Here is a 25335-nt window from a genome sequence, read left to right as displayed (position 1 = left end):
TTCCATCATAAACTAATGGTAACAGATACAGTTATACTAATCACCATAACATTCAGGGACTACAGTCGACCCCTGCTAAAACAGTATCTGTTAGTCTGGACATTGGATAAGGTGAACAAGTTTATATATGAGTTGCAATCAAACTGCAGATATATTTAAACAATTGATCGGTTTATAATGATTTTAATTAAAAAGATTAGAGAATTATTGAAGGTAAGCAAAACTTGTGTGTCAGCTGTTTATATAAGTGACTCACGAAAATGAAATACATATCATATCGTTATATATAATTTGTGAAATATAATCTTGTATGATTTATAAATATATTAAAAAACACAACGTGAGTTTGAAGTAGTAACTGATTTTCCATTCATGAGAGCAACACAGTTGTAATTGCTGCAACTAATTGATCGTTACAGCAGTTATCTACCATTTGTTGTTTTCTTAAAAATTTCAAAAACTGAAATTTTGCGGAAAGTTCTGTTTACTCAAAATATAACAGACTCACATGCTAGTTTTGTGCGATTTAAAAGAAGATTTCTGTGTTTAGATTATAATTCAGTTTTCACCATGTTTTCACCAGGCCACATCACATCGTAACATTCCCTTCCATTGATATTGAAGTTGAAGGTATAGTAAGAGTTTAGGTAGAGAAGAAGGTGGAATATCTCGTAGAGACATGGTCAATTATCAGGGGTTATTTCAAGCTGATTTAACCTCCGGAAATGTATAAAGTATATAAAACCTGTTGTGCGTGTCAGTAATTTACTAGTAGTCAGTCTACTGGTTGCATGGTGCTAGCATGATGAAAATTGTATCTCACTTTGTACATTTATGAGTGCCAGCTTTGACCTGTAAGAGGTAGACAAAATGACCTCTAATAGCCTTGTTTACATGAGTCTCTGCAGTATCAGCCAGCCATTTAACCCTATATGGCTTCACTGATTGACTGAACCATGCTCACCATAGTCAAATATGTGGCAGAGACTTGAAAATGGAGACAGACATACTAATTGTGAAAATACATAATTTTAGAATATACACGCACCATGACCTCTCCATTAGAGAATGAAGATGTCATGGTGCCTGTATATTCTAAAGTTATGTATTTTCACAATTAGTATGTTTGTCTCCAATTTCAAGTTCAGACAAGTTTTGAGTTGTAGCTACCGTAAAACCTCTATTTAATCACCACTTTTAAGAAAAATGTTGAAAATGGAACCGCCACTCTTTAATTAACCCTTTCGCAGGCAAGTTTTTTTGGGCCATAGCACTAAAAGAAAGTCGTTGCACTCTCGGAAAACATTCAGAAAGCAGAAACAAAAGCAGAAACAAGCTACAAACAAAATTACCAATTTTATTTAAAGACGTTTTTATTTTTGATTTTTTGTTCGTTTAATATAGGAAAAATGATTGATTTTCTTACTCAAAACTGCTTTTTTGTAGTTTCTAATAAAGACCAATGTAGTGTAGTTTATTAGTAGTAACAAAATTTAACAGAAACAGGCATTAAGCCAACCAAAAATCGATTTGATAAAAACGTTCATGTGGCGACAAAATAGTCGCTCTGCCCATTGTCGTCAGTATCACGAAATGACAATAATGTCGCTCTGCCTGCAAAAGGGTTAAATGCCACCTCTATTTGACTGTCGCTTTGACATTCTTTAATTTTAACAAATCCATAATAGAAAGTTATCAGTAGAAGTGTCCACAAAATAGCACTAATAATGACTTGGATACATTAATAACAATTAACTCTTTGGTATGCTGCCACAAGTCTGACTTGCTGTGACTGATTACACTGCTGACGCTAAGGGTCATCATATAAATAATAGTGATCAAATGTTATTGGCTGACTTCTTATGAGAGAACTCTATGGAAAAGGTTGTCTATGTTTTATCTTCAAACTATAAAATCTCTCAGAAACATCTAGTAATTATCAACCTTTAGTACAGAACAAGAGAGATGATGGTTGTGCTTTATTTTAGTCAAGAGCTTACTGTTGTTGGTATGACAAAAATATAGTTGTAAGTAATAAAAGAGGTTTATTATATTCTCACAACTTATTTTATAGTCTACAGAGTTTCCTACAGACTGTCTACACAGGAGTCTGATGGCTCGACCATTGGATCACTGCAAGATAAAACAGTAGATGAGGTATTTGATGATGTTGGTGAAGACTCTATTACACACTTTAGATGTGAAGGAAATATTCCTCCATTGAATGTACTTTGTCCTATGGTGAAGGCGCTACAGTTAGAGAACATTCCAGAGAACTGCCAGTTGGAAAGGTAAAACTCTACAGAGTTACCTTCACTTATAAAACCAGAGTAGTGATTCTCCTTCCAACTGTAATAAACTAGGTGAATAAATAACATACCATACCTTAGTATAGGAATATCCTGCTATATAATCAGTCTGCAGTTCATACCAAGTTATAACCCTTACATTTCCTTCATCCACCGGAAATGTTATTATATATCTAACTAAATTGTTACAGTAACTTGTACAATACATATATTTAATATATATTTTGAAGATTTCTTATTTGTAATAACTTCATCAACACATGGACAATAATAAATCATGGATTGAATTCTTATCAGTACATGTGATAGTTTGGTTTATTTTAATAATTCATACAGATTATTATGATAACTGAGCATTCAATTTAGCTGCCATCTGCTCTGTAGTTCTTCATTTAATAGTAGAAGAAATTCATTTTATGTACTGAGATACTTTATCATAGCCTGTGAACCTATACTATTATACCTTTCATTTATCACATGTATATATTACAGTCTCTCCTCTCTGACTCAGCTGGAGGAGCTACGGCTGCCATTCAACAACTTCAAAGAAGGCCTCCCTGAGGTCGTTGGAGCTCTTACTACTCTCACTAAGCTAGCCTTGTACGGGTGCCAACTTCAGGACCTCCCTGAATCGTGAGTATAACTCAGTCTCTCTGTAGGAAGTTTCTGAGCAAAAGAAGTATATTCACTACCATTGCATTTCAGGATCTTTTTCCCTTTTGCCTACGACATGTAAAAATTTGTTTTAAATTTTTGAAGTTGCATTAATATTTTATGTTATGTAATAATTAGCAGTATATGATTCAACTTACTTAATTGCGCTAAAGATAGCAACACTTTCTACCACAAAACTTTTGGTGCTAAAAAGGAATTGTTATTACTAAAAAAGAAACGATTTGTAGCTACAGTGTATAAACGCTAAATACCAACAATAGTGCAATCTAAGCAGTTGCATCGCGTGTACTACGGTTGAATTGCACTCATACTTTTATTGTGTGTCTTCATACGTGTTTAGACTTTTGATTTGATTTTTCTATTGATCTATTATCTCAACTATGATTATTTTTTTTGAATAATATAATAATCATAATGCATATTATACAAAATAATAATATAACTGCGTATAGAATAAATGATGTAACTAATATAATTTGTAGAAAATTCCAAATGATAACTGCGATTGATTTAATTGATTCCATTTATTAGCTATAGTTAAAAGAAATCTGAACAACGCTAAAGATGAGCCTGAATAGGGAAGCTAAGTGGGAGAACAACAAAACTGAGCTGAACTAGCAAGATAGCGAAATGTTGCGAAATAATAGATGCGTGTAATTATTTTATGCTAAAACTAATCTACACGTCAGAGGGACTGGTTCGGAATTCTCAGAGCAATGATTGTTAGGTCCAATTTGATTGTTCTATACTTCCAGGGATTAAACCAATTAAAACGCCGTGATTGTTATAGTAGAGCGCATTAGTTGGCTTAATTGACCAATGGCACACAAGTCGATTTCATATGTCATATATTGATTACCAAAACACTTATGTTTTTGGTAGACCTGTGTTTGGCTGGCTATATATCTCAGCTTTTGGTTGGTCAATCTCCTTGATTCTTTTTTTAGAACATCAGTCAACACCGCAAGATAAATAATAAAGCATAATAATATTATGCTTTCTCTATTCTTTAAGCTAGTCAGGAGTATTGAACGCAATGAATGAAAGCCAATTAAACGCTGCCACTTGGTTAGAGCAGATAAACTTTTGAATAAAAAGCCAGATTCGAAAAACTAGTAATATCCATAAAGCAAAATTCAAAATTAAAACTTCATAAAACCTGTAAGCGATAACTTAGATATGACATATTGTAAGGTTATCTTTGCGGGTCCTCCCATGTTTTGTGACAATTTTGACGACTCAATGACAGGGATATTTGAAAAGTAACAGACCAACAATAGTGCAATCTAAGAAGTTGCATCGTACGATGTTGAATCGCACTCATACATTTATTGTGTGTCGTTATACGTGTCTTAGACTATACTAATTGCAGAAGCTGCTAGAATTGTGCTCGCTAGCACGATTCTAGCAGCACAGAATAATTCCATGTGTTTCGTTCATTTTGTGATTTCGGTCAAAACCAACGAAAAGTTTGTTACGTGTGGCTTCACTAACTTATTATTTGTCCATAAATCAACACGATCAAACAAAACTTCACTAGTTTTGGTTTGAAGCAATTGACCCAGCATTTATAGACTACCAGGTAATTTAAGTAAACAGCAATGGAATGCCACGACACACTGACAGCAAATCCGTTTCCAAGTCTGTGACTGACAGTGATTATTAGAGACAATCTCGGTCTATTTTCAGTTAAAGATGTGTAGCCTTAAAAACCTAAGACTCCTGTCACACTTCGCGGAATAATCAGCAGCGCCCCAAACATCACTAATAAATTTGAGAAGCTTGCTGGTTGAACCATGCTTTTTATTAGCAGAAGTTCAAGCTGAGTAGGTTTCAGGTTTTCAACGCAACCCAGTGCCACCAGAATGAATATTCGTATTAAAATAACGAATGTGAAAAAAAGAGGTAGTTTTGGTTACCAACTTGAAAAAGGTGACGACAGTGATTTTAAAAGTGACTATTCTGACGACAACTTTGTGTGGTAGGACCCCCACTGGTAAATATTCAGTCATAATTTCTATACAGTGTTAGATGAGGTTCACCAGCTATGGCTTTCAGAAGGAGTTTACTAAATATCAAATTGTTAGAGGTAGAATATACACTCAGTTAAAATAACATAAAACTAAACATAAAATAATAAAACAGTAAAAGAGAAAATTCTTACAGATAAGAATGCAAATCTATTACATTTTTGCTGCTTCTTTCTTGTATCATGTATTATCTTAACATTCACACATCACATTCAGGATATAAAAGGAATAAATACTGATCAAATATGTATTTCCATACTAATTTCTCAGGAAGTGACCCTCTAGCTAATCTCTTCTATCCTCCCATATAATAACTGTTCACCATACTTTATATATTTAACTGTTTAGTTTTAGTATATTTACATTTGGAAAACAATAAAATAGATTAATCAATCAATACATTACATACACAATAATAAATCATAGATTGTTTCCTTATCAGTACATGTAATAGTTTGGTTTATTTTAATAATTCATACAGATTATTATGATAACTGAACATTCAATTTAGCTGCCCATCTGCTCTGTAATTCTTCATTTAATAGTAGAACAAATTCATTTTATGTACTGAGATACTTTATCATAGCCTGTGAACCTATACTATTATACCTTTAATTTATCACATGTATATATTACAGTCTATCCTCTCTGACTCAACTGAAGACGCTAGTGCTGAGTTACAACAACTTCGAAGAAGGCCTCCCTGAGGTCGTTGGAGCTCTTACTTCTCTCACTGAGCTAGACTTGACCAGCTGCCAACTTCAGGACCTCCCTGAATCGTGAGTATAACTCTGTCTCTCTGTAGGAAGTTTCTGAGTAAAAGACTCGACGGGATTTAAAAATCATTTTAAGTCATGCCTTCACGTGTAGACATTCGTATAAATTGTAGAAAATACGATGATATTTTATGTTGTAATCTTTTTCTGTGTAGTTTCTATACTCTAAAAATTAAAACTATTATATGCAGTATCAGGTTTCATATATTTAAAATTACATTAATGTTTTATGTTGTGTAATAGTTGTTTTTCAGTGAAGTTTTTATACTCTAAAAGTTTCAATTCATTTAGGCAGTAGTTGTGTATCAGCTGTCATATATCTAACTAAATTGTTTCAATACAAATTTAACACTAACAATACTGATGAATGAATCAATACATTACACATACAATAATAAATCATGGAATAATAATCATGGTAGTGGATAATAATGGAACAAAATCATTTTCATGTCTACAAACTATGGTTGTGATGCATTAGAACTGCACTGCGTCATTGCAGTACATTTTAGTGCATTACATCTCTCTAATGCGCAGTAGACATTTACTGCAACTGCATTTCAACTGGCAATTACCCACTACGGTCTACTGCATATTTATTTCCATGATGTATTACCTGAAACCCAGTATTTCATGCATACTGTGAATATGCATTCTTCAGAACTTTAAACTGCATACATACTGCAACTATGCATTAGTATGAAGTTGATACTGTGGATAACCTGACACTGCTGGATTTCCATGTGTCTGTTCAGCATTGTCACTGTTACTACACATTGCACACAATCAATGATGTTTGAAAGTTGGAAACGAAACCAGCTTCAGCGTAAACAGCTTCAGCTTTGATTGTCTCCAGTCTGTCAACCAATCTGATCACTCATGTGTGGTCTCAGCAGATTGAGTCTGTTCCTACTATTAGCTGTCAAAGAAATCCACTGTAACCTGGTCTGTTTGAGAAATTCTGGCTGCTGAGATCAGCCTAAGTATGCTAAGTTCATGTGAGAAACTAATTCCAAACACACATGTACATATAACCAAGGCACATACATCCGTCTATATCACATGGTCATCTCTATACATAGACATGGGGATGTCTATATGACATAGACATGTCACATATACATGTGTCAGATTGTCTAATCGATCTACACTGCAGCGGCAAAGGTTATTGATGGATCCAGCACTGTGAAATGCGCACTAGCAACACTGCACTACATCCACCACTGCTTATTGTGCAGTAGGTAATACCTCTATTGCACCAATACTGCGTATTAGAAAATATTTGTAATGACCGTGATTATTATGCTGTGAATTCTGTTATTTCAATGTGTAGACGTATTTATTGTGATCATAAAAATATGTAGATTATTTAAATTTAAAAACAATGTTTCATATGAAATTTCAGGTTTTTTTAATTTCAGACCTGCAAATAAAGATTAATGATCGAGGCTTGAGTCTGGATTCAATACTTGCTAGCCTGGGTCGGGTTGGGCTGGATTTTTCTTAGATCTGATCTAACTTCCATGTGGATTATTTATACTCTAACTAGCTGTACAACCCGGCGTTGTCCAGATAATAAAAAGTTCAGGTCAGAAAGTTTATTTCTATTTAACATATAACAACATTCGCCATTCTAATCTTCATACTACATATCATGAGAAGTGTTTTATGTATTTTAAAAAAAGTAAGAGGGAAAATAAAAACAACTCCAAAGGTCTTCAGACTTTGTCAAACAACTGTAACTTACAAACTTTATACCAAAAGAAAAATGTTTTTGCAGGTCAAATAAATAAAGTAAATAAAACAACTATAAAAGTGTTTAAATGTAAATGTGAAATAATTAGCAGGTAATTAGCCAGAGCTAAATTAAATCGGTTTTGTTTCGATTACAATAAAAGGTGATTCGGTAATGATACAATTATTATGAGCTGAGAAAACAAATTAATATATTTTAATATGTTGAATTAATAATAACAATTCTTTCATAGAAGTGTGTGTATAAAAAGTTACTGTTCCACCAGCAGCTATCCATCTTTCCTATACATCTCAATACAGGTACAAATGTAAAAATGAGATATTGTACTGTCTTTGTCTACTGTATTGTATTCCTACTCGAGGTAATACAATATTCCCCGTGAAAAATATTGACATTCATCACGATTTAGCAATCGAACCTTACGAAAAGCCGAAAATAGAAGTTCACCAAGACGCTAAAAGCATCGTGTTTTATAAGGTGCAAACACACTAGGCCATATTTAAAGCGATATCGCGCTGCGTGGCGCTAATCTGGGCTAGAACTCGCTCAGCGAGCTCATGCAGAGCGATAACGCCAGACATTCTCATCACAACGTTATCACTAGCGAGATGCATTTAGATTGGTTGATTTTTCCCAGAATGCACTTTTATAGCAGTTAATTATTTCCTATCGATTTTCACCAAATTACAGCAGCAACATTTCGCTATTTTGTTACGATTGAAACATCATCAGAACTAACATTGGATTGTTCATAAATGTAATAAAAGCACTCCCAGTCCTGTACGACATAACACACAAAAAGTACAAAAAAATCCTAGTTGAATATCAACATTCTGAGTAAATCGTTGCGCAGGTTGACCATCTTGAGAATGGTTAATATTTAATATGTTGAATATGAAAATTTACTATAAACTGAGTATAAAGTAAACTATATATAAAAATCGTAAAATATTTATGTTAAAAATGTAAAAATCGTTTTTTCATGTCTTGTAGTTTAAAATCCGTAAAAGTGAGAGAGGCCTCATAAAAAAGCGTGCCCGTGTGCGTGAGCGTGCCCGCGTTATCGTTTGCTAGTGAATCGCTCAAGTGTGTTTACACACACGCCAACGACATCTCCGCCCTCCTCATAACACACGCGATAAAATTGCCTAGTGTGTTTGCACCTATAAAAGAGTCAATATAGAGTTTAACCACCAATGTTTAATTTCGGGAAAGTCTATTGTTGATATCGATTTGCCGAAAACAAATTAGTCCTAATACGGCAAGGAAGAAAAAGCATCGCGTTTCATAGAGCTAAAAAGGTCCATAGAGTTTAAATTAATATGTCATTTTGGTATGAAAACGGAAAAGAGTCTATACGTTATGTAGTAACAGCGTGCAATTGCAAGAGCTTCTGTGGTCTTGTGGTTAAAGTGCTAGATTATCAAACCGCAATTGCAATCTTAGTGAATGAATGTCCAGCAAAATGTCAGGACATACTGAAGGAAAACAGACGACAGGCAACAAATATATGCGAGAAATATATACATGTATGTAGACAAACTCAAAAACTAATCTTACAATATGTCATATCTGAATTATCACTTACAGGGTTTATGAAGTTTTCTGTTTTAAATGTTTCTTTATTGATATTACTAGTTCTTCAACTTTGGCTTTTTATTCACAAGTTTATTTGCTCTAGCCAAGTGGCAGCGCTTTATTGGCTTTCATTCATCTCGTTCAAAGCTCTTGATTGGCTCAATGAATACTGTGTTGACCACTTAGTAAGTAGTAGAAGAGGTCAAAGGAAAAACAGCTGGTTTCTAACTTGGTACAGTAAAACCTTGACATACCAAGTTGTTCATTTTCAATATCTTTGGTATGTCGAAATTCAAATGTTATCATCTGTTCAGCAGTTTTTGAAGATGAAATTTAAAGATACAATCACCTAATATGATGTGTCAATTTTACTTCATTGTAGCCACACATTCATTCCTCATAGCCTTTGGTCTCTGTACATCCATGTTCACTGTCTTGTTGTAGAGACCACCCAACACATAATGTACTACTAATAATCATCCTAAAATATGATTATAAACATTAGAAGGCTGAGACTACAAACTGTTCAAATCTTCTTAATATGCAGATTTAGTTGTAAAAAGGTTGATATCAGTGAGTAAAATCATAACTAAGGTTTTACTTGTTATAAATATATTTGTCATGGCAGCGCTTTTTTATTTATTTCCCAATTTTATAGCAAATTCTATAAAATCTATAAAAGAAATCATTATACAGTCAAATCCCAACTTAAAATCAGTTCTACATACAATTATTACATACATACTATTATTTGTACTCACAACATGAAATAAGCAAATTTTTGTATATCACTGCCATATATCATAGCCTGTGAACCTATACTATTATACCTTTACAGTGCACCCTCGAGATACGATTACCCTGATATACGATTTTTTCACCTTACGAAGTCAAACATTGTGATATCTTCACCTCGCTATACGAATTTTATTTCACCATACGAATTTGAGAAAAGTTTCGACCGAGTTAAAATTTGGCCGTCGGTGTGCTCAAAAAACACGTCGAAATAAAAAAGACACCGAAATATAGTTTGCCGAAAACATTCTTAGAACGTTTAGAAGAGACACAATGATCGACTTCTCTCATGTCCACGCGGAAAATTTCGTGAAAATATACAAGCGAGAGCAAATATTCATTTTAGCGTTATTATAGCTTTTACTATAAACATTCAAGTCAGCATATGTATATAACTACAACTATCTACATTTAATTCGTTATCTATGGAATCTGAGACCGATACAAACGTTACAAAACGAAGGAAAAATTATTTGTATGTCAACAAAGTTGGATGTCATAAATAAGAAGAAGGGACCTGTATTATTAACATTGTCAAGGAATATGATCGCAACCAATCACCATTTGCAATTATTATTAAAACAAGAACTCCATTAAAGCAAGCACAAGAAAGAGATTCCGACTGAAGATTTGAATGAGCTAGGTCATGCACCTGATCAGCATTCAAAAGGAGCAACCATTTTGTAAAGGCGAGGATTTAGAAAATACAAAAAATCCCACATTAGCAGAAATGTTTCAAGTGTTTAATTTACTGATGTGGACTGGTACATTAAAACAATGCATGTATAATATATATTATTTATCTCTTGTGTGGCATGTTTTTCATATTTTATTCATCTTGTTTACTTTTGATTTTATGTTATATTTTCTTGTTTAACCATGTCTTTGCATGTGGGCTTGTTATCTTCTACGTGAATATAATTCATCGTATGTATGTAACTCATATAACTAGCTACTCAAGATAGTTGACGCATCCACATTACTTTCTGAAACTTGCTAAAGCCCTGTCCCCCCATAGGGTATAAATACGTACAAACTTTGTATGTATGGTTACATTGATTCTTGTGCACATTTCATACAAGACAAACTACTGTACCACATTCTCTGGATCCTTTTACAAGCGCTAGCTAACAATTTTCTGCATTGCACCATCAAGTTTTTCGTAGAAAATTTGGACAGGAATGGACAATTTCTTTTAGCCTGCTACAAAATTCCAATTCATTACGTTTTAAATTTATTTTCAAGTGTACAGCACCATAATTAGCATTGATACGTTTTTACCTCATCTCTGCTTTACCCGCTACATGTACCAGCTAAAGCCACGTTACTCCAAAGGTATGTACGTCCAGTATAGAAAACATAATTTTATTTTTCTTTTCGGTAGCCATTAAATGGTCAAGTGTGCGAGAGGCCGCTTTCTATAACTGCATCTCTCGGCCTTATTGGATTAGGTTGAAAAAGGTTTCAACCAAATAGGCTAAAGTTTATAGTGAAAGTGAAGATAGGAACTGCTGAAGGACAAAATTTCGTGATAAAAAGTTGAAATTCAGTAAAATAGTTCAAAATACATACAAAACTTAGTTTTAAGTGTAGGCATAGCAAGCTAAACTTGAAGTGAATTCAAAGATTATGTTATGCGTACTTTTTGAAGGCAAGAACTCCTTACCGTACGTACTACATTTGGTACACACATTATAATTTTGCGTTTTATTGCAGATCATAACCATGAAAATACACTAAATACAATACAGTTACTGTAGGTAACTATAATTACTAAAGTTAACATACTATTTTGTTACTAATTGTCAATATGTACACATTTTATAAACAAAATTGACGATTTTTACTAGGAGGTGTTTGCATTGTTTAATTACAATGGTCTTTATACCCCGATATACGATTTTTTCACCATACGATGCCAACCCTGGAACGAATTAACATCGTATCTCGAGGCTGCACTGTAATTGGTTACATGTATATATTACAGTCTATCCTCTCTGACTCAACTGAAGGAGCTACGGCTGCCATTCAACAACTTCAAAGAAGGCCTCCCTGAAGTTGTTGGTGCTCTCACTTCTCTCACTGAGCTATACTTGAGCAGGTGCCAACTTCAGGACCTCCCTGAATCGTGAGTATAACTCAGTCTCTCTGTAGGAAGTTTCTGAGCAAAAGAAGTATATTCACTACCAGAGCATTTCAGGATCTTTATTGCTCTTGTTACCTCATGCAAAAAATGTTTAAATTTTAAAATTAGCCTACATGAATATTTTATGTTATGTAATAATTTTTTGTCAGTTGAGTTTCTATACTCCAAAGGTTTCAATTAATTTACGCAGTATTTGTATATCAGGTTTCATATATTTATCTAAGAGTTTTTGTTCAAATTTAAAAATACAAAAATATTGATGAATTAATCAATACATTACATATACAATAATAATACATGGAACAATAATCATGGTAGTGGATAATAATGGAACAAAATCATTTTCATGTCCACAAACTATGGTTGTGATGCATTAGAACTGCACTGAGTCATTGCAGTACATTTTAGTGCATTACATCTCTCTAATGCACAGTAGATATTTACTGCAACTGCATTCCAACTGGCAATTACCCACTACGGTCTACTGCACATTTATTTCCATGATGTATCATTTGAAACCCAGCATTTCATGCGTACCGTGAATATGTATTCTTCAAAACTTTAAACTGCATACATACTGCAACTATGCATTAGTATGAAGTTGATACTGTGGATAACCTGACACTGCTGGATTTCCATGTGTCTATTCAGCATTGTCACTGTTACTACACATTGCACACAATCAATAGTGTTTGAAAGTTGGAAACGAAACCAGCTTCATCGTAAACAGCTTCAGCTTTGATTGTCTCCAGTCTGTCAACCAATCTAATCACTCATGTGTGGTCTCAGCAGATTGAGTCTGTTCCTACTATTAGCTGTCAAAGAAATCCACTGTAACCTGGTCTGTGTGAGAAATTCTGGCTGCTGAGATCAGCCTAAGTATGCTAAGTTCATGTGAGAAACTAATTCCAAACACACATGTACATATAACCAAGCCACAGACATCGGTCTATATCACATGGTCATCTCTATACATAGACATAGACATGGGGATGTGTATGTGATATAGATATGTTACATACACATATGTCAGATTGTCTAATAGATCTATAGTGCAGTGCATAAGTTATTGATGGATCCAGCACTGTGAAATGTGCACTAGAAACACTGCAACTGTATCCAGCACTGCTTATTGTGCAGTAGGTAATACCTCCATTGTACCAATACTGCGTATTAGATAATAATTGTAATGGCCGTGATTATTATGCTGTGAGTTCTGTTATTTCATCGTGTAAATGCATTTATTGTGATCATAAAAAATAAGATTAAAAAATTAAAATGTTATTTTAATTTAAAATAATTTGTGATATAAAATTTAAAGTTTTTCTGATTTCAGACCTGCAAACAAAGTTTAATTGGATTTTCTTAGATCTGATCTAACCTCCATGTGGAGCATTTATACTCTAATAAACTCAAAAGCTAATCTTACAATATGTCATATCTAAATTATCACTTACAGGTTTTATGAAGTTTTCTGTTTTAAAAATTCAAAAGTTACCCTCTGCTCAGCAGTTTTTGAAGATGAAATTTAAAGATACAATCACCTAATGTGATGTGCCAATTTTACTTCATTGTAACCACACATTCATTCCTCATAGCTTTTGGTCTCTGTACATCCATGTTCACTGTCTTGTGGTAGAGACCACCCAACATATTATGTACTACTAATAATCATCCTAAAATATGATCATAAACATTAGAAGGCTGAGACTACAAACTATTCAAATCTTCTTAATATGCAGATTTAGTTGTAAAAAGGTTGATATCAGTGAGTAAAATCACAACTAAGGTTTTACTTGTTATAAATATATTTGTCATGACAACACTTTTTTTTATTTCTCAATTTTATAGCAAATTTTATAAAAATCTATAAAAGAAATCATTATACAGTCAAATCCCAACTTAAAATCAGCTCTACATACAATTATTACATACATACTATTATTTACACTCGCAACATGAACTATAAGCAATCTTTTGTATATCACAGCCATTTATTATAGCCTGTGAACCTATACTATTATACATTTAATTTATCACATGTATATATTACAGTCTATCCTCTCTGACTCAACTGAAGGAGCTATGGCTGGATGGCAACAACTTCAAAGAAGGCCTCCCTGAGGCTGTTGGAGCTCTTACTTCACTCACTAGGCTGCACTTGAACAGCTGCCAACTTCAGGACCTCCCTGAATCGTGAGTATAACTCAGTCTCTCTGTAGGAAGTTTCTGAGCAAAAGAAGTATATTCACTACCAGAGCATTTCAGGATCTTTTCTGCTCTTGCTACCACATGCAAAAATTCATTTAATTTTTTAAAATTACATAAATGTTTTATGGTATATAATAATTGTTGTCAGTGAAATTTTTATACTCCAAAGGTTTTAATTATTTTAAACAGTATTTGTGTATCAGGTGTCATATATTTTACTAAATTGTTTCATTACAAATTTAACACTATAAAAATATTGATGGACTAATCAATACATTACATTTACAATAGTAAATCATGGAATAATAATCATGGTGGTAGATAATAATGGAACAAAATCATTTTCATGTCTACAAACTATGGTTGTGATGCATTAGAACTGCACTGTGTCATTGCAGTACATTTTAGTGCATTACATCTCTCTAATGCACAGTAGACATTTACTGCAACTGCACTCCAACTGGCAATTACCTACTACGGTCTACTGCACATTTATTTCCATGATGTATTACATGAAACCCAGCATTTCATGCATACTGTGAATATGTATTCTTCAAAACTTTAAACTGCATACATACTGCAACTATGCATTAGTATGAAGTTGATACTGTGGATAACCTGACACTGCTGGATTTCCATGTGTCTGTTCAGCATGGTCACTGTTACTACACATTGCACACAATTGATGGTGTTTGAAAGTTGGAAACGAAACCAGCTTCAGCGTAAACAGCTTCAGCTTTGATTGTCTCCAGTCTGTCAACCAATCTGATCACTCATGTGTGGTCTCAGCAGATTGTGTCTGTTCCTACTATTAGCTGTCAAAGGAATCCACTGCAACCTGGTCTGTGTGAGAAATTCTGGCTGCTGAGATCAGCCTAAGTATGCTAAGTTCATGTGAGAAACTAATTCCAAACACACATGTACATATAACCAAGCCACAGACATCGGTCTATATCACATGGTCATCTCTATACATAGACATAGACATGGGGATGTATATGTGATATAAATATGTTACATACACATATGTCAGATTGTCTAATAGATCTATAGTGCAGTGCATAAGTTATTGATGGATCCAGCACTGTGAAATGCACACTAGCAACACTGCAACTGCATCCAGCACTGCTTATTGTGCAGTAGGTAATACCTCCATTGTACCAATAGTGTGTATTAGATAATAATTGTAATGACCGTGATTATTATGCTGTGAGTTCTGTTATTTCATCGTGTAAATGCATTTATTGTGATCATAAAAAATAAGATTAAAAAATTAAAATGTTATTTTAATTTAAAATAATTTGTGATATAAAATTTAAAGTTTTTCTGATTTCAGACCTGCAAACAAAGTTTAATTGGATTTTCTTAGATCTGATCTAACCTCCATGTGGAGCATTTATACTCTAATAAACTCAAAAGCTAATCTTACAATATGTCATATCTAAATTATCACTTACAGGTTTTATGAAGTTTTCTGTTTTAAAAATTCAAAAGTTACCCTCTGCTCAGCAGTTTTTGAAGATGAAATTTAAAGATACAATCACCTAATGTGATGTGCCAATTTTACTTCATTGTAGCCACACATTCATTCCTCATAGCTTTTGGTCTCTGTACATCCATGTTCACTGTCTTGTGTTAGAGACCACCCAACATATTATGTACTGCTAATAATCATCCTAAAATATGATCATAAACATTAGAAGGCTGAGACTACAAACTATTCAAATCTTCTTAATATGCAGATTTAGTTGTAAAAAGGTTGATATCAGTGAGTAAAATCACAACTAAAGTTTTACTTGTTATAAATATATTTGTCATGGCAATACATTTTTATTTATTTCCCAATTTAGTAGCAAATTCTATAAAATCTATAAAAGAAATCATTATACTGTCAAATCCCAACATAATATCAGTTCTACATACAATTATTACATACATACTATTATTTACACTCGCAACATGAACTATAAGCAATCTTTTGTATATCACAGCCATTTATCATAGCCTGTGAACCTATACTATTATACCTTTAATTTATCACATGTATATATTACAGTCTATCCTCTCTGACTCAACTGAAGGTGCTATGGCTGAGCCACAACAACTTCAAAGAAGGCCTCCCTAAGGTCGTTGGAGCTCTTACTTCTCTCACTGGGCTAGACTTGGACAGGTGCCAACTTCAGGACCTCCCTGAATCGTGAGTATAACTCAGTCTCTCTGTAGGAAGTTTCTGAGCAAAAGAAGTATATTCACTACCAGAGCATTTCAGAATGTTTTCTGCTCTTGTTACCACATGCAAAAATTTATTTAATTTTTTAAAATTACATAAATGTTTTATGGTATATAATAATTGTTGTCAGTGAAATTTTTATACTCCAAAGGTTTTAATTATTTTAAACAGTATTTGTGTATCAGGTGTCATATATTTTACTAAATTGTTTCATTACAAATTTAACACTATAAAAATATTGATGGACTAATCAATACATTACATTTACAATAGTAAATCATGGAATAATAATCATGGTAGTGGATAATAATGGAACAAAATCATTTTCATGTCTACAAACTATGGTTGTGATGCATTAGAACTGCACTACGTCATTGCAGTACATTTTAGTGCATTACATCTCTCTAATGCGCAGTAGACATTTACTGCAACTGCACTCCAACTGGCAATTACCCACTACGGTCTACTGCACATTTATTCCATGATATATTACCTGAAACCCAGCATTTCATGCATACTGCGAATATGCATTCTTCAAAACTTTAAACTGCATACATACTGCAACTATGCATTAGTATGAAGTTGATACTGTGGATAACCTGACACTGCTGGATTTCCATGTGTCTGTTCAGCATTGTCACTGTTACTACACATTGCACACAATCAATGGTGTTTGAAAGTTGGAAACGAAAACAGCTTCAGTGTAAACAGCTTCAGCTTTGATTGTCTCCAGTCTGTCAACCATTCTGATCACTCATGTGTGGTCTCAGTAGATTGAGTCTGTTCCTACTATGCGCAACCAAAGGAATATACTGTAACCTGGTCTGTGTGAGAAATTCTGGCTGCTGAGATCAGCCTAAGTATGCTAAGTTCATGTGAGAAACTAATTCCAAACACACATGTACATATGACCAAGGCACAGACATCAGTCTATATATATCACTTGGACATCTCTATACATAGACATGGGGATGTATATGTGATATAGATATGTCACATACACAGATGTCAGATTGTCTAATAGATCTACAGTGTAGTGCTAAAGTTATTAATGGATCCAGCACTGTGAAACGTGCACTAGGAACACTGCAACAGCATCCAGCACTGCTTATTGTGCAGTAGGTAATACCTCCATTGTACCAATAGTGTGTATTAGATAATAATTGTAATGGCCGTGATTATTATGCTGTGAATTATGTTATTTCGTTGTGTAAATGCATTTATTGTGATCATAAAAATAAGATTAAAAAATTAAAATGTTATTTCAATTTAAAATAATTTGTGATATAAAATTTAAAGTTTTTCTGATTTCAGACCTGCAAACAAAGTTTAATGATCGGGCTTGAGTCTGGCTTCAATAATTGCTGGCCTGGGTCGGGTTGGGCTGGATTTTCTTAGATCTGATCTAACCTCCATGTGGAGCATTTATACTCTAATAAACTCAAAAGCTAATCTTACAATATGTCATATCTAAATTATCACTTACAGGTTTTATGAAGTTTCTGTTTTAAAAATTCAAATATTATCCTCTGTTCAGCAGTTTTTGAAGATGAAATTTAAAGATACAATCACCTAATGTGATGTGCCAATTTTACTTCATTGTAGCCACACATTCATTTCTCATAGCTTTTGGTCTCTGTACCTCCATGTTCACTGTCTTGTGGTAGAGACCACCCAACACATTATGTACTACTAATAATCATCCTAAAATATGATCATAAACATTAGAAGGCTGAGACTACAAACTGTTCAAATCTTCTTAATATGCAGATTTAGTTGTAAAAAGGTTGATATCAGTGAATAAAATCACAACTAAAGTTTTACTTGTTATAAATATATTTGTCATGACAACACTTTTTTTTTATTTCTCAATTTTATAGCAAATTTTATAAAAATCTATAAAAGAAATCATTATACGGTCAAATCCCAACATAATATCAGTTCTACGTACAATTATTACATACATACTATTATTTGCACTCACAACATGAACTATAAGCAATCTTTTGTATATCACAGCCATTTATTATAGCCTGTGAACCTATACTATTATACATTTAATTTATCACATGTATATATTACAGTCTATCCTCTCTGACTCAACTGGAGGTGCTACAGCTGAGAAACAACAACTTCAAAGAAGGCCTCCCTGAGGCTGTTGGTACTCTTACTTCTCTCACTGAGCTAAACTTGGACAGGTGCCAACTTCAGGACCTCCCTGAATCGTGAGTATAACTCAGTCTCTCTGTAGGAAGTTTCTGAGCAAAAGAAGTATATTCACTACCAGAGCATTTCAGAATGTTTTCTGCTTCTGTTACCACATGCAAGAAAATTTTAATTTTTTCAAATTACATTATTGTTTTATGGTATATAATAATTGTTGTCAGTGAAATTTTTATACTTTAAAGGTTTTGAATAATTCACACAGTATTTGTGTATCAGGTGTCATATATTTAACTAAATTTCTTCATTACAAATTTAACACTATAAAAATATTGATGAATTAATCAATACTCTTTAATGTAATGTAATTAATCATTACATCTCTCTAATACACAGTAGACATTTACTGTAACTGCACTCCAACTGGCAATTACCCACTACGGTCTACTGCACATTTATTTCCATGATGTATTACCTGAAACCCAGCATTTCATGCATACTGTGAATATGTATTCTTCAAAACTTTAAACTGCATACATACTGCAACTATGCATTAGTATGAAGTTGATACTGTGGATAACCTGACACTGCTGGATTTCCATGTGTCTGTTTAGCATTGTCACTGTTACTACACATTGCCCACAATCGATGGTGTTTGAAAGTTGGAAACGAAACCAGCTTCAGAGTAAACAGCTTCAGCTTTGATTGTCTCCAGTCTGTCAACCAATCTGATCACGCATGTGTGGTCTCAGCAGATTGAGTCTGTTCCTACTATTAGCTGTCAAAGGAATCCACTGTAACCTGGTCTGTGTGAGAAATTCTGGCTGCTGAGATCAGCCTAAGTATGCTATGTTCATGTGAGAAACTAATTCCAAACACACATGTACATATAACCAAGGCATAGACATCCGTCTTTATCACATGGAAATCTCTATGCATAAACATGGCGATGTCTATATGATATAGATATGTCACATATACATATGTGACCCAGGCAGTCAGAATGTACAATCGCCCTAAAACCACATTTTTGAGTTATTTAAATAATTGAAATCAGCAAATTCTGAGGAATTTAATGCATTTTAATTTTTTTAAATCGGATTATTTATGCCCAGGTTATGCAAGATTTAGTAGAGAAGGTCTCGTGATGAACTAAAACTGTTGTTTTGAGTTTAAGCAGGATAAAGTTGGTGATTCATGAACTGTAAATCATGGTATTTGTTTACAAATCAAAATACCATAGCAACTGACCGCTTAATATCAACCTATATTGATGAAACCTGGCATTATCTACAATAAAACCCTAAGAAAAATGATGGTTGCATTTCTATTCCAATTCAATTGACGGTTGACCTCCTAAAGGTCATGGTAAAGTCAACATTATATGTGGCTAAAAGCTCACCGTCCTGGAGTTTTTCATTAAAAGGGTATGCTTCAAACCAGGCACTTCTCATCAAGCTATATTGCTATGACTGCATATAATGACACTTCAACGACTTAACAAAGTGTTGGAAGTGCACTCAGAGTTGTCCACCTATACAGAAGGTAATGGTAAGGTCAAGGAAAAGTGACCACAGGGGGCATCAGGATGCGGAAATATCAACCCAACTCATCAAGTGACTATTCAATCTAGAGCTCTTTTTATGTAGTTTAACACTCACACAGTGTAGCACGAGTACGCTGGAGAGATTTATTGTAGTGCATTGGAGGGGTTTGTTTGTTATGCTAGTGGCAATTTGTCCCAACAACCATATTCAATGTTTCCTTCGGTAATCCTTGATACACAGTTCTAATGAGGCTTAATTGTTCAGACGACATAAAACTAACGCATAATTCCCTACATTTGCACCCACTTATTAAGCCTGGTTTCCATATGACAGCACAATGATCGTGCGCGGCATAATGATCATGCGCAACGCATTGCGTCGGGTGCGCTGCAGTGTTTCCATAGCACGCGCGTAGGCGTCATGCTTTTAGGAAAATATGTGGTTTTCCAGCTAAACGTTTTCGCTTTCGTCATTTCCGATTTACTCTTTCGTATGGGAGACAGAATTCTTCGCGATATAAACATCATGGTGACACGCAGGCGGAGGCTTCTACTTTTGCTGTACCTCAGGAGAAGGATGCGCCGTAAAATCAACGCACTCAGAAGAATGCCCAGGAAACATGCATTTTGGATACGTGGTTCACTCAAAAAAAGGAAACAGCTTGGCCAGTACCATACTCTTTTTAAAGAGTTGAAGGAAGGAGATCGGGACACCTTTTTCAGGTGAGTTGCGTGCGTCAGTACGTGTGTGTTTTCTTCTTTTTCATACACGCACGTGATAATAATGATAACGGTAATAATAACATTATCAACGCTGACGTACATACATACTCTAGTATCAGTTAAAAATCTGCGATGTGTTTATTGTTGCTTATCATCGTTGCTCAATTTGAAGATATATGAGGATGACACCTGAGCGATTTGACCACCTGCTCAGCTGTGTCTCACCATATATGAAAGCAAGATTCTGCCGGAGTCGTGAAGTTATCTCCCACGAGGAACGCTTAGCAATTACACTCCGATACCTTGCAACTGGTAAGCTGGAACATGATGCCTTTGATGTATTTGTATTTTATATTTATGTATTTTACTGCTGCCTAACAGACTACAATCGACAAATCTCGGCCATTCATTGTTATACACTTGAAAACATGCTTACCCTGTCTCATTCAATTAATTGTATTAAAGGTAATTGATTACGTTTAGGGCAATGGTATTTGTTGTTGCAGGAGATTCTCAGCAGTCTCAAAGCTTCAACTTCAGAGTTGGACGAGCAACAATTTGCAAGATCGTTCGTGAAGTCTGTCAGGCTCTGTGGGACTCTTTGAAAGATCGCTATCTAAAGGAACCACAGAGCAGAGAGGACTTTACACTGATTGGAGACAAATTCACTTCTGAATGGAATATGCCAAACGTTATAGGAGCATTGGATGGGAAACATGTGGTTATTGAATGTCCTAGTGGAGGTGGCTCATTATATTACAACTATAAACATTTTCATTCCACTGTTCTCATGGCTGTCTGTGATGCCGATTATCGCTTCTTAAGTGTGAGCATCGGTAGTTATGGCAGCGAGAATGATGCTGGAATTTTTAAACACTCATCATTTATACGAAAGTTTGACCATGGAGTACATGATCTTCCTCCACCCACACAGCATGGTCAGTACTCTATCCCATACTATTTGGTTGGAGATGAAATATTTCCACTTACCAGTTGGCTCATGAAGCCATGGCCAGGCAAAAATCTGAGCCAAGAGCAACAAGTGTTTAATTATAGACTCTCAAGAAGTAGAAGAACGATAGAGAATACATTTGGAATACTGTGTGCACGATGGCGTATATTCCGCCGGCCAATCCGTGCAAAATTGGATTTGGTAGACCTGATTGTCCAGGCTTGTGTTTGCCTCCATAACTACCTGATGCTCACCGATAATGCTAGCTACAAGCCAACAGGCTTTGTTGATAGCTACAGCGATACGGGCGACTTGATCGAAGGCGATTGGAGAAAAGAAGTAACAGAGGGTGGTGGTGCCTTCGGCAGACTCAGACCACGACCCCTCAAACATACAGTACATATACTGCAAAAGAGATCAGGGAATGCCTCACAAGATATGTGAACTCGCCAGAAGCAGCACTTCCATGGCAAGTACAGCTTGTCACAAGCACTGGGAAGCGGCAACATGGTGATACTGTGCAATGAGTTCACATTTCTTGTTCACTTAATTCCATCTGCGTGTCAAGTTATTTTTTATTCTATGTTTTTGGACTGTCATGTGACACTATTATATTATGACGTAAAACAAGTTGAAACAATACACCACAATGAATTCATCACAATACATGAAGTCACCACAATCAGACTAACTCTATTAGGATGTATATACATATTTATATGTGTGTGTGTGTATATATATATATATATATATATGTATATATATATAATAGATATATGTATATATAGATATATGTATAATAGATATATGTATATATAGATATATGTATATATATGTATATACAGATATATGTATTTATAGATATATGTATATATAGATATATGTATATATAGACATATGTATATATATATGTATATATAGATATATGTATATACAGATATATGTATATATAGATATATGTATATATAGATATATGTATGTATATAGATATATGTGTACATATATATATGTGTACATATATATTTATACATATATATATTTATACATATATATGTGTACATATATATGTACATATATATTTATATGTATAAATATATATATGTATAAATATATATATATAGTTATATGTACATACATACATATCTACACATATGTATATTATCCCACATAAACATTATATAGAAGCTCTAATATTATATATGCTTCTAAAGCATTTGGATGAACTGGCTAGTTTCTCCACTCCACTGCTGCTGCTCTTGCTGTTGGTACGCAGGCTCCGCAAACTCAGCGTCATCCAAAATTCTCAGGATGTCGAGTTGTGCTCGGCTTTTCACCCGTCCTTTGAGACGTCGAAGCTTTGGCACAATGCTCATAGCAAATAGTTTATCCTCATCTTCCTCTTCTGGTTTTTCAAGAGCCTTCAAGATTTGTTTATCGATCTACAACAATGAACCTCAAATAATACATAAGAAACATAAATAAATAACAAACATATAAAATAAATTAGAAACATAGATGAATGAGTACAATTTAGCAGTAACAGATATTTCAATATGGACTACCTCATCTGCCTCACTCTCCAACTTGCTAGCCTTTGACCATGGTCGTTTTCTAGAAGAGGTATATTTAGGTTTAGCAACTGGACCAGATGACGGAACAGTTGATGGAGCTGATGGCGAAACAGGTGATGGAGCTGGAGATGGAGCAGATGATGGACCAGGTGATGGAGCAGATGATGGAATGGGTGATGAAGCAGAGGATGGGTCAGGGGATAGAATAGGTGATGGAGCAGATGACTCAGATTGCGCTGATGTCACAACTCCTCTTTGTTTGATGTGCGTGAAGAGCCATCGATATTGCTCATATTCAGAGTCTTCACATATTATGTCTTTTAGTCCAGACCCATAAGGCCCTGCTCTTGCTCTGACATATCTATGGAAAAGAAAATAGTAACAAGTGACCACAACCATACTTCAAATACATATACTTTTATTTTACTACATTCACTAACTCACTTAGCTGATACACTTCCCTACCGTACGTGAACGCCTTATTTATTATTAGTATTACCAAATAATAATACATATACACAAGTGAAAATGAAACTAATTATTTTGAATCATTGTCACGCTTTTTTCGCATCGATTTTGTTGTCAACAATTCCTAGTAATCACCCAGCATGCCCTGTGCTAGTGTAAACATGTTAGAGTTCATGTCATCATCTTTCACTACGAAATTTTATTAATTTTTTTGGTCTCACCTTCCAATCCTCGTTCGGAACGAACGATAGCATTTCTGGCACATTGCCACCGATGATTTCATTCTCTCTGCCACCTGATTCCACGCATTTAATTTAAGTCTCTGGTTTCGAAAGCACTGGCTAGATTTATTATATATAGCCGGATATTCTTGAATTATTGAGAGCAGTTCAGATGTATTCATTACTGCCCCGCTTTCCTCTCCAATGTCTACATTTTCCATCTCCATTTTTACTGCTGCGTATTCCACTACGCTGATTTCTCGTAACCAATATTTCTCGACCGTTTGCATTATGGGATAGGTTGAAAAGGTCGCGCGGTGTATTGTGGGATATCTCATCGCACGCACCCATCGCAAGGATCCATTCTGTTGGATCCTTGTGATCAGCGTACGCACGTCGCGCGACCGTCGTGCGTTGACGTTTCCATATCACAACTGGCCTACGCACGACGTCGTGCGCCTTGTTGCGAGCCTTGCGATGGCATATGGAAACCAGGCTTAATTTGATGTCAACAGCTAGAATAAGAATGTTATCAGCAGTGATAGGCTGATCTTTGATAGGCTGTAATTTGATTTAATTCATTAGGATGACCGTTATTACTCGCATTATCGTTAGCAGCCTCATATTGCGTAAGCAGCTGAATTTCTAAGATTGTCCTATTATCACAACCCTCCCTCATCATCGCTTTCACTATGATCTGAGGCAGCTGACTCAGATTCTAAGTAGAGATACTCATCTAAATTAATAGCAGCAACGAGCCGTAATTTTGCGATGGTTTTATTTTGTTTTAGCCTGAAGCATCAAAACAGGAAATAGCCACATACATGCGCGCACCCGTAGTTAAAGCCTATATTTATGATCTTGGGTTATGAAAAAATCCATAGCAACCACCGATATGGGCATAGTTAAATGACAATTATGGCTTTATGATTAGTCAGACACAAAAATAAACAAGACCACGTGAAAGAGCAGGGTTTAATGCACTATAAACCACTGTTTACTAAAATAGTGACGGTGAATCATGCAATAGCGTAAACCACGCTTATCGTGCTATTGTGAACAATCCAATTACCACACGATTGTACATTCTGACGGCCGGGTCACATATGTCAGATTGTCTAATAGATCTACAGTGTAGTGCAACGAAAAGTTATTAATGGATCCAGCACTGTGAAATGTGCACTA

The 25335-nt window shown here is 34.7% G+C and overlaps 1 protein-coding gene across 1 annotated transcript; it reads right to left on the bottom strand.

Annotated features, from left to right (window-relative positions):
• Positions 1-23095: 23095 nt before the first annotated feature.
• On the bottom strand, positions 23096-24440 carry LOC137404802 (transcription factor Adf-1-like). Its single transcript, XM_068091034.1, has 3 exons — positions 24151-24440; positions 23453-23822; positions 23096-23329 (listed from the first exon to the last, which is right to left on the bottom strand). Exons 1-3 carry the CDS (start codon positions 24438-24440, stop codon positions 23096-23098), a joined length of 894 nt encoding a protein of 297 aa, XP_067947135.1.
• Between the last annotated feature and the right edge of the window lie 895 nt (positions 24441-25335).

This window comes from Watersipora subatra, chromosome 9, assembly GCF_963576615.1.
Source record: "Watersipora subatra chromosome 9, tzWatSuba1.1, whole genome shotgun sequence".
NCBI classification, from domain to species: domain Eukaryota; kingdom Metazoa; phylum Bryozoa; class Gymnolaemata; order Cheilostomatida; family Watersiporidae; genus Watersipora; species Watersipora subatra.
The sequence above is the reverse complement of the archived record's forward strand: the minus strand, read 5'-3'. Positions and strand labels throughout refer to the sequence as shown.